Genomic DNA, 12,178 nt, shown 5'->3' on the forward strand with positions numbered 1-12,178 from the left:
ACTGAGGGCTACCTGCAGGCAGATTACCCAAATGTAATGACTGCAGCAGTGAATACACTCGAACATCTATATTTATGGTAACTGTACACAACTGTACTGTCTGTCTGAGTTTGTCTCATACTTACTTTGTTTTGTTACTGGAAAAATGGCTCAAGATCAGGCCTTTGGACATATGTTGTCAAGTGGTCTGATAAAATCTGCATTGCAAACCAAAGTGTTTACCAGTCAGCACAATTTCATTACATCAGTCAAGTTTATGCATTTAGTAGTTTTTTTGTGCACCCAAATTGTTTTTTGTTTGATATGATCCAGATGATTTTGCTAACTTACTTTAAAGAAATAGCACATGCCCCACTAGCTGTATCCCTGCTTCCATATCATCGTGAATTCAGGTACTACCTAATGACTGTGTTTGGAAACCTTTTAAAAAATTGATTTTTTCGGGCCTACTTGAATCATATTGGCATGCCATCATTTTTGTACAAAACTACAAAACATGCCTGGGGCATCAATACTTTGACGTAAAAGTGAACAAAATGTTAAAAACACGCTCTTCTCCCTTGCCACCACCAATTGTTTACATTCTGCTTGTTCAGAAAAGTTGCATGGCAGAACTCCAATGCCATAATGCAGGGAATGTCATACCATGATGCTAGGCAGTTGGCCTAACACATTGATCAAGGAAACACCCAAGTGTTTCTACATGTGAGCCTCATTGCAGAATGTCTTAGTGCCTGAGTTAGTGTCATGCACTGCTAGGTTTCCCCAAGGATTTCTTTGAGTTCCTGGAGTTCCTGGATGTGAATTGACCATTGACACCCACATTGCAGAAAGTGAGCTCTACTACAATCCTTATTCCTTTCCTTCCCTGAATCTGAGTCTCGCCAGCAGTGCATTTTGGTGCCTGACCATTAAAAACAGGTTTGGTATTAGTGCATCAGCTCAACAGCGCATGCAGCAGTGCTGTACTGTGTTGATAATACGACTGTGGAAAGAACAGTTTCCAACTTTCCTCGTAGAGTAGACAAGAAAAAAAGCAAGTGCTGCTACTGATTACTGAAGCTTTACTAGGGCTAGAGACCTACAGTATATCTCGTAATGAACCATTTACATATTTAACTTCTTTAGCAGATGCATGCTGGGAGTACAGGAAAAAAAATGGTTTCTAATTGCCACCAGGTGGGATGTTAGCGTAGAACATGTGAAGGAAGCAGTTCAAGTTCAAAAAGACAAATCAATACACTTGCTTTTCAAAGATGTCCTTCAAGGATGCATCTGCAGTCATAACAAATGGGGTTGTCGTCAGCGTCAGGCAGCGTCTCGGTCGTCCCATTTTCGGGTCCGTCAGCTGATGTCGTGATTTCACCCGACGCTATCTCTGCTGGTCTTCTTGGCAGCAAGGCCCGATCTTTCTTTTCCTCAGTCTTTCTGTCACAGTTCTGCTGCAAGCAAGCTGTGCGCCAGAAAGGCTTTCGTCAGATCCAGATTATCACCCAGAAGATATACTACTTAAAGACTTCGCTATAATAAAGGGCCTCAGCCGATGTCAGAAAAAGTCAATAACTGTTTATAACTGTTTAATAAAGGAAACAAATACCTCATAAAAGCTTTCCTAAATACACCTCGGCCTACACAGCGTAGCCTTTAGGCCCGAGCTTCAGGCGTCGGTGCCTGCCTGAGAAGCCTGCCGACGAATGCCGAAGTTGTTGGGTCAGCTGAACAGTTTGCTGAACAGTTTTAAGGGTGACATTATGTTAAATTGTTAAACTCGGGACTACCCAAATACGTAAAACGCGAAGAAAAGACGGATACCGTGTCCAGGGTTTCGTGGTTTTGGCGGTTTTGAGAGAACCTGAAACATCTCAGTCTTTTCAAACCGAGCGAGAAAACCCTGTCAATCTTATCCATACCTAACTGACTAGGGCCTGCTACCTACTACCTTTCTACCTATCGGCCTAGTGTTTTTTCTGTGGTTGTGGTCCTTTTATCAGCCACCATCTTTGGATGTCTCCTGCCTCTACGTCTTGCTGCAGCCTGCTGGCCAGCCTGCCTGCAGCCGGCCTTTAAAAGGGCTGCTGTGGCCAAAACTGTTAAAAACTTGCTGTTAAGCCCCTCACACAGGCCCACTCTAGTTCGAGTCCGTTTACCAAATTCCTGATTTAGCCTTATCCCAATATCCCAGACCCTAATCTCCCCCAGACAGAAGAGAGAAGCCCCAGAAAAGAGACCTAGAGCAGAGCCCCCGAGCCAGTGTCCGGATGATTCGGATGACCTGGACCATCTGCCACCAGCCAGAGGCATTCCATTCTACTATCTACTCCCGATGCTCTTCCATCCATTCCATCCACCTGCCTCATTCCAATTTTCTTTGGGAACAAGAGACATGCCATGAGAGAAAAATTCCAGGACAAGAATGGACAAGATTCAAGAAAGAGGCTTAGGACATTTCCTCAGCACTTACCACATACCACCTTACTTAGCCCTTGACTATGCACTGCTGATTGTTTACCTGTGCTTGATGCATTTTTGCACTGCCCCTGCTATCCTACCTCTCGCCCTGCCAAACCAGAACCAAGAGACAGGGCAGCTGGGGAGACACTCACCACCTACAAGGGCCAAGGCCACATATCCTGAAGACTATACTATATCCCAGGGGCAGGTCCCCCGACCAGGCCTAACAAAAAAACCTAGGAATCCAGGTCCTTAGAGAGAGCTTTAAAAAAAAAAATTTCTGCTCTCTCTACTCTCTCAAACTGTCAGTTTCATATGATCCAATACCAAGAGTTTATGTTAGAGTTTATAACAACATATCCAAGAATGACTCCTTAGATAGAAAATATGTTTAGAAATATGGTTTTAAAATGGTGAAGGGTTAGTAACCATTCTTTTAGAAATGTGCATGATGGCACAAAAGCTTATTTAGATCAGAATAATGACTGGATCAGTGATAAGATGCATGCAAGGATAGAAGTTAGATTCTGGGATGGATCATGTTAAAGCAAAGCTGTTAGATGCTCCATGGGATAGGGCTCCCTATGGTCCTGTACAGTCTGCCATGACAAGTAATGAAGAAAGGGAAGAAGAGGCAAAAATCTGCAAAGAGGAGTTATCTATTTCAACTCCCAAGTTTTTCCCCAAGGTTTAGCAGGAAAATAGTTTGCCAAAAATTCCTCCCAATCAGACTCCTTTCCTACAGAAAGAGGTAGGAATAGACGAATAGGACCGAGAATCAACTAGAATCACAGCCTACAGAGGACCTACAGGGCAAGGCAATAACCGACACACAGACACAACATGGCTGCCACCACAACAGGACAATCATCACAGTTTATTCCTGACACCGCCTACCACACCAAACAAAACAACAGCACCTTTAGAAGGAAGCCTTTATTTTCGAAAAAAAGTGGCATTTCACAAAAAAAGAGTGGGGATTTTTGCAAACTAGACTGCGCCACAGGTTCCAGAACCCAACCTTTTAAAGTAAAAAGAGGAACCAAAAAACTACCTCCAAAAAAAAAAAGGCAAAACTCTAAGATAAGAGTCGAATTAACAAAGATAAGAGCCAGAAAGAGGGAAACAATACCAGACTCTTCCTCTACTCCAGAAAGGGAAAGTACCAGACCAAGAAAAGACCAAGAGACCTATTCTCACCTGTCCGGCCTTAAACACATACATCATTAACCCAAACATCAAAAATGGCCTACAGCAAGCAACTTCACATTCTGGGCTGGGCAAGGAGGCAGATAGTGTGGGATGATCAATAGAGTATACCCGTATCGAGCCATACGACTAAAGCAGGATCAGGCAGTTAGATTTTGCAGATCGCAGATTGGCTTCAATTCTCAGCATTGCCAATTGGCTTATCTACATTATGTGTATTCACAAAACAAATGCCTGGCATCAGTAATCGCAACTGGGACACCACTGCTGTTAAATTGGACCAACCCTAGGCGACTGCCTGTTACAAGCGGACAATTTAAGGCAACAAAGCAACAGATTTACATATCATCATTTTACACCAAAGCCCCCTGGGATACACAGTCACAAACAAAAGTCAAGACTGAGATACCACAAAACAACAGAATTCATGTGGGACTGCAGAAAGAAAAAGCAAACAAAAATGGCATTCCTAACTGCAGAAAACAAAACAACTCCTGCACTTAGCAGCATCTTCTAAGCAAGCAGAACAAACTAACAAAGAAGTGCTGCAGGGGCTTTGGCCACCATGGCATCAATCTTATCCCATATGCCAAGCTGCATATGAGAAAGCTACAGCCTACCTAAATACTATATGGTCTAAACACATGCACAGCTTAGGAAACCAACAAACTCACAGCCCCCATCAAGCAAAAACCCAGGCCTATGGTTACATGCCAGTCAAGGAGCAAACCCCATCTTGCTCCCAGGCTCACTTTCAAGCAAAAGCACATGTTGGCCACAACGCATCAGACCAAGGCTGGAGCAGACCAGCTGCACACAAATGCATACAAGGATTGTGGACTCCTGGCTGGCTGCAAAATCAAGAACAAATGCTCCAAGAAATGCTGGTAAAACCAGCAATCAGACAATTCAGACCACACCTCGCTAAAGAAGGTCATTTAATGACACCACAGTCATTCATACCAGTCAAACAGAGGTACTCTAACAAACATGTTGGCACCTTGGTCTTATACCCCAATGCAGAGTGAGCAGGACCTTGGAATATCTCCTTACAGGCACACTCCAGTTACAGGCAATACACGTGCTAGGAAAGAAAACAATCAAGCAGACATGTTAAGCAGAACCACCACTATGCTCACGAATCTTGCCTACACCCACCACCATTCTTGGCTATCACAGCCTCTCCAGGAATGCCACAAATAGACCTATTCGCATAAATTGCTCAATCACCAGCTCAAAAATTGCATGGAAGGACATACTCAAGACTTGCATGGAAGGCCTGACAGCGTACTCAGTTGGAAAGGGCTGACAGAATATGCATTGAACCCTTTCTGTTGACAGCATAGGCACCAAGAAAATTCCTGAGGAACGCCCAAGGGCCAAGAGAACAGTCAGACAACACAAAGAGGGGCATGGTATCCTAAGTTGAGGAGCACAATACCCCTGGAATGTGGTCAATAACCCTGAAACCTTTGAACATCATGCAGAACACCTAAATATCATGCACCCAAACCTGGAACAACATCACAGACTGAACTATAACTCACAATGCAAAAACTAAGGGAAACCTATCCTTGAGGGTTGAAGACATTATCCACTGAGGAGCGCAAGGACCTTCGGGAAAATGGGGAACTATGGTGAAATAAGATCCTGGAAAGGGAAAAGATAAAGAGGAAAGATGTATTTCTAATCCTTCTATTAGAGACATCCTTTACAACATACAGAGCTGTCTCATACAACATACAGGTCTCCATCAAGATAAGCCAGCAGGCTTCCCACCATTCCACAGTCTGGATCCTCCTGTCTTTTCAGCTCCTCTAAAGAGGCAGTTCCTCAGAGGATCAAAAATGTAAGGAAACTAGGAAAACCACCATTACCAGCTTGGGACTTGAACTTCTAAAATTGGCCTCCTCCCACTCCCTCCATTTGAACCAGCAGCAACAACAGATCTTTCAGAACCTATATTTCCTACAGCAGGGCTACTGGCAGACTTAAGACTACAGGTTTCGGAACTACAGGGCCTTTTCCTAATCTTTAAACCTTTCCTAATCTCCATCAAGACTAATTCCTCCCTTAGAACTAATCCTACATTTAACCCCTTGGTATCCAGAGTGTGTTAAACCAGGCAATCCAATACGCCTACAAAACGAGGGAATATCCACAAAATAAAAACGGAAAGATCCCTAGTACCTTGGAAATACAGGAACAACGAAAGTGACCGAAGACAGAACCAATGTTTAGACAGAAAATCTGACCAGCTTTAGTAGCCTATAACAGGAAGGACAGACAAAGCACAAATCATTAGACAACTCAAAATGGATAGGAACTTGCACATACACTGCCATCCTCCACATTGAAACCAATTCCACAGAAAGAGAGACTCTACTCTACCCAAGCTGGCCACACTTGGCAAGCTTTCTTACGTGAGTGGCAACCACTCGTGCAGCAGAGGCGGCTACTTTATACTCCGTATACATTTGCAGCTTTCTATAAGGGTTTGGCTGCAACTTACTACCGAGCTACAGGGTTTGCCACATATGTACTCTTCAATCATAATATGAGTACTACCCTCTTTAGATTTGTTATGAAGGCAGATGTATTCACTTATTTGCAAATGACTGCAGTACCACTCCAATCCTTGAAGGACATAGTACAGTTTTGTACCTACCATAAAACCTAGATGTCTCAACCTTATCTCATCTGTAGTTTGTTTTACCCACCTGTACATACCTCTGTGTTACCTGTGTATTGCCTTTGTTTTTTTTGTAGCTGGGGACATTTTATAAAATTTAGTTTGCCTTGTACACATGGAAATACTGGGGTGTTAGCAAGAATTTAAAGTAGAGGGCAAGGCATTTATCCAAAAAGAAGCAGACCAAGAAATGGCGGCTGATCTGGGACATCAGCGACTGAGACCGAACTGCGTCGGCTGAGACCGAAATACCGAAGCGGCAGGACAATGGTCGCTGGTGAAGGCCGATTAGACAGCGGCTATAACCTCCAGATTCTTGATTTGGGCTGCTGGTACTGTACTTTTCCTGTTTTTCTGTGGCAACCAGTCCTGCATACTTCTTGTGCAGGGGCTTTGTCCTTGTACCCTGAGACTTAAAATAATAACTCTGTAGTCACTGCATCTTGAGGCTAGGGCAGTGTTCTGACTGCATTTGCCTCTTTTGACAGATGTATGTGCTGGCCAAAAATTACCTGGTCATCAGGTAACTGGGAAGAATCATGTTAAAGGAGTAATGGATTACTTCTAAGTTTCCAACCATAGCTTCCAGATAACCAGTCCTTACTTGGCCCATAATGTAATCAAGTTTTCTGTACATTTTGTAGTAACACGAGTGATATTAAAAGCAAACGTGGGCTTCATTTTTTAAGGGGTAGGCTGCGGTCTACCATAAAGCTGAACTACTACTACTGTATTTCTATATCCTCCATTAATTATATGTACTCTGTAAGGCTGTGAAGGAAAATAACTACAAACAAATGCTGGAGATCTGATCTGTAGTTTATAGATCACTAAGGTGTACTAATAACTGTAACTGTTAACATCACTAAGTGGCATGCTTTGCAGGTCTGAAATTTCAAACCTGTAGAAACTTCCAGGAAAAACTATCTGCTATTAGATCATGAAGAAGGGCTTCCATCTGTAGTACTTAAAAACAGAAGGAATGGGACCAAGTTGTTATTGTTTTATGAGAACAGAGAGCTATCCTTCACGTGTAGTCAGCTGATTAAAGTTAAATTATTTGTCAGAAGATAAATTATACTCTGAAAACAAGAGACTTCATAAGAGATTGAGTCAGTTGTAGAAAGGTTTTGCTGCTATGTGATGACAGTGTTGTCAAAATATTTTAACTGCTTACTGATTTCAATATGATTGTGATTTGAGGCTGATATCACCTTGCATGACCTAACGTCATAGTCCTTTTCAGATAGTACTGACAAACAGAATAGGTTCCTTGAAGTCTTGAAAGGAACAAGAGTGAAAATTCATGTTTTTGCCTGGCAATGTTTAAAGTAATTCTGTGTTACAGTGATAATTGGGAATATTGTATTACTCGCATTCTACTTGGAATTAGTCTGTATAATAACTTTTCAGACTTGTAGATTGTAGAAGGGTATCAGTTGTTATGTTGTAGAGAACTCCATTTACGTATAAGCTGCAATTAAGTGTTTTCTTTTTGACACTTACTCACAGAATAAGGGCTACTTCAACATTGATCCTAAATCTGTTAACGTTAATGGAAGCTGTGGGAAAAGTCAGTCGAACATGAATCTGCTCTTTAATGGAGGATATGTCAAGTTCATTTTCACTGAGGTAAGAACTTATTGTTTTTTGTCTGTTTAAGGTATGACTGCTTTGAATATCCAAGTAAGAATGAAACATGTCATTTGGAGTGAAGTTCTGTGTCTGGTACCTTTATAGCAGAGCAAACTTGGTTACTTGAAGCGATTTGCTGAATATGCTGCAAATTTGCCTGACTTGTAAACAAGCCATAGTTGATGCTATATACATCACTCTTACACTTACAAATGCCTTATCCCCTCTTACTCATTCTTCCTTCATATGTACTTAATATTCTCTACTTTTCTCTCACCTTACTTACCATGAAAAATTAACTATCCTTTCACTTCTGATCATGTAGTTCTCCTCACATTACACTTTCTACCTGTCACAATAGCGTTCTCTTTATCCCCTTTTTCCTTTTCTCATCTTTACTGTTCCCTCCACTCATGCTCTTGTAATTTGTATTGTCACAGCATTTTAGTCTAAGCTGTTTTGTTTTTATTCTGCACACTTCATTGTACCTGTTAGTATTGTGTATAATGTGGTAACATAAAATGCAGATGTGGACCCTCTCCATACCTCTCAGCCTCTTAATGCAAGAAATCTAGACAAAGTCTAAAGTAATGGGGGGACAAAAGCCCCAAAATAGAGACAGATTTTAAATATTGCTCTTATAGACTTAGAATGTTGGTAGAATAACAGCATTTGTCTTAGCATGCATTTTCTGAATGAAATTACGTCTGAAACTCAGATGTATAACATTATCTAGTTACTTTAGTCCTCAGTGATTTCCCAGAAAACCACAAATTTTATGAAGAATAGGCCAAAAATATGAGGGAAAAATCTAGACATTGTGCAAAAATCTGGACAGTTGAGAGGTCTAACCCTCCCAGCCTCCACTGAAAATGGACCATAGCTCAGCTGGACTATCCCACTAATCAAACAGGGAAATAAATAATGAAATATGCAATATTACAGATGGAAAGTTCAGTTTTGTAGACATGAATGACATATTTGAAGTTGTTAAAAGTCATCATTTCACAAATAGGGTCTTTTCAGCTAGAAGACAGAAGCATGTCTAGTATCAGTAAATGTGCAAGCCTGTATCTCTACTCAGCAGATTTTTCTGCATAGAGCAACTCTTAGGGGGACACTATTTTCTGCACGTCAGACATCTAAACAGATTTCTAAAATCACAGAACACCAGAATTCTTTCTTTTGAGCTCATCCCCTGTTGCTAAAGCCTAGCAGCTACATTTGCATGACTAAAGCAGTTGCAGACTGAGTGCCTTGTGAGTAACTTGTATTACCAATAAAACAGACTGCTCTTCTCTAAACCTGTCTACTCCTAACGTTTTAAGTGTATTTATGCTGCTTAAAAGCAAGTAACTCTGTTAAGATTTTCATTTGGAATATTGTTTTAAACGTCTGATAGCTAAATGAACTTCCAAAATGGACCCCTTTCATTCACCATCAGAGCACAAGGCATTATAAATGTACACTGAGTAATTTGTGTACTTACAGTACAGAGTAAACACTTAAGGAGGACTTGTAACAAAAATTACAGTGAACAATAAACAGTTAATAATAAAATACTAACATCTTGTCCATAGCTAAAGCAGAGGTGTACAGTACAATAGAAGCAGTAATGCTGAGTAAAACATACATCCTCAATACAGCATTCAGCTGAAAGTTCAAAGCTGTATCTCTCTCTCTCTCTCTCTCTATATATATATATATATATATATATATATATATATATATATATCAGAAAAATGCAAAAATATAGATTTACTCAGAATATAGAGATTTACGAGTGGATCTCTGATCATAAGCTGATTGTTGTATGTCTGACAAAATAATGTCAAGAAAATCCCCTCTCATGCTTAGATCTTGAGGCAAATTTTTGAATCCTTTTCAGAAGTGAGATAAAATGCACAGTAAAAACTGATGCATGATTCTAACAAAAAAAATGAAAGTCTGAAACATTCATTTCCTCGTTTAGAGCACTTTTACATGGGGGGGTTGTCTACTTGATGTGGAGGTCTGCATCAGTCACCCCTCCTGCTACTTATATATACTTACTCCAAAAGTGATGTACCTGGGTTATGAGAAATACACCGAGGTACAGCAATCTCGGCATTAGTATATATATTCCTTCATTTCAAATTACATTTTCACTTTTCTTGGGATTGCACTTACAATCCCCATATTATCAATGGCTGTGCAAATTTCCTGACATTCATTTCTCCAACATATAAGTGGTTATGATCAGAGACCTGTTCATAATGTTTTGTAATGCATGGGTATGTACAAAAAGTGTATGCTAGCATCTGGAGTATACTCGAAGAAAAGGCAAACCTAGATAGGAATACAGTAAAATCCCCATTATCCAGAACTCAGGCAACCAGCATTTGATTGGCTCGTATGCCGGCATACAAGCCAATCAAAAATCCCAAAGGAAAGCCTCTTCTGTTCGCTGTTCCGCATTGAACAGAAGAGGCTCTACTTTGCGATTTTTGATTGGCTCGTATGTCAATATAAAATCCAGTCAAAAATCACAAAGCATATCTCAAGCAACCAGAACATACACTTAACCTTCATCTACCAATCCCCGTGGGTGCCGGATAAGTGAGACTTTACTGTATGAGGTTGGCAATTAGGGCAGAACATAGGGCCTACAAGTGGTATAAAGAAAGGGGTTAGATGGCTAAATGTCATTAAATAAATCTGGTGAACACAGCAGTGGAAAACTTTAAAAGAAATGTATCACTTCATTGGCTCTTCTTGACAGAGGCTCAGTTAATTAATCAATGGGGCGTCGAAAGCTAACACACTCTGGCTAGGCTTATAAATGCCCTCGGGCAGATAGCCTAATACCTACCTATGAACCTATATTATAACTGATCACGAAAGAAAGTAAAGAATGTGTTTCATGTACCTAGCAGAAGGAGGGGACACAACAGCCAAGCTGACTTTAAATACACATTTAGGGTAAAAGCATCATGCACAGAAGCTCAGCTTATTCTAGTGAAAAGTTCACAGGCACCTTGGCTTAGCTTTCATAGATGCAACCAAAGATCAGCACTGCACTGAATAAACCTGTACATACTTGCATTTAAATAACTCTAGAACAGTTGTCCAATCAATTACGCTGTACTAGAAGCAGTTGCTAGATTATTAGGGTACTTTTGCTTCAATGTTGTTGTTGTTGAGTCTTTCGGCTTTTCCCGGTTAGGGGTTGCCACAGCGGAACTCCGGTCCGCTAATGATTGGTAGTTGATTTTTACATGCAGAGTTACCAGCCCTGACACACAACCTTCAATGAAGGCACGCCCATTCACGCATGTCTCCACGCAGAAAACGCTCTAGCTAAGAATCGAACTGGACAGCGTCTTACCGTGAGGCGACAATGCTACCGCAGCACCACCAGTGCGGGTAGGGTACTTTTGCTTTAATCAGCAGACAATTCATGGGTAGATCACATTTCAAGTGCAGGGGTGCTAGTATTCCAAACATAAAAATGAACCCGGATTTCCTTTTTCTCACTATTTCTTAAGGGTCCAAGAATATTGCTGGCTACATTATGATGATGTAAAATCTGACATATCTTGGATTTGCATTGTTTTTCCTAGACGTGCTGGACAGCTGAGTTTATGGGTGATGTTTTCTGGCCAGGAGAATAAGTTACAAGGCTGTATCATTATTGTCTTTTTGAGTTGAACAAAAGCATGGTCACTAGTGCCCTCTTATATTCTTAGTCTATGAGTTCTTGGTTCCGATTACCACATTTGCGAAAGGTGATGGCATCTGAGAACAATAATATCTGGATGGTAAGGATAGTTTTAACTGAACCGTACTATTTTTCACCACAGCCAAGTCTTCTCAGAGCTGGTTCCAAGCCTCAACACTATGTATTAAATAAAACATATTCATTATGAAGGGAATCGGAGCAAGATAATTAGACAAATACCTCAATTCTCATTAAATTTCAGATTGGTATGGCAGATCATCTTCCCTATATCTGTCAAACCTTAAAATGATATTTGATGATTTCCTGTTGAACGTATGGACTGCCTGAAGCAGCACTTTACAGATAATACTTATAGACATCCATGTTTTAAGGAGAAACTTGGATCCTTCTGTCAGGAAAAAAGCAGCCACTTGTATTTTTTTTTTGCTAGGAAGAGTGGTAGTTGTTGACTGTTCATCTGTCATAATTGT

At 40.8% G+C, this 12,178-nt stretch overlaps 1 protein-coding gene across 1 annotated transcript in view; it reads left to right on the plus strand.

The window, feature by feature from the left end:
• LOC122801345 (lysosome-associated membrane glycoprotein 3-like) overlaps window positions 1-8,014 on the plus strand; it is a 342,810-nt gene extending 334,796 nt beyond the window's left edge. Inside the window, exon 3 of the mRNA XM_044070884.1 lies at window positions 7,865-8,014. Within this exon, the coding sequence (XP_043926819.1) occupies window positions 7,865-8,014 (150 nt within the window). The remainder of the gene's footprint in view (window positions 1-7,864) is intronic.
• Window positions 8,015-12,178: the final 4,164 nt, after the last annotated feature.

Source organism: Protopterus annectens, chromosome 4.part1 (genome assembly GCF_019279795.1).
Source record: "Protopterus annectens isolate FY-2018-M chromosome 4.part1, PAN1.0, whole genome shotgun sequence".
Classification (NCBI taxonomy): Eukaryota; Metazoa; Chordata; order Ceratodontiformes; family Protopteridae; genus Protopterus; species Protopterus annectens.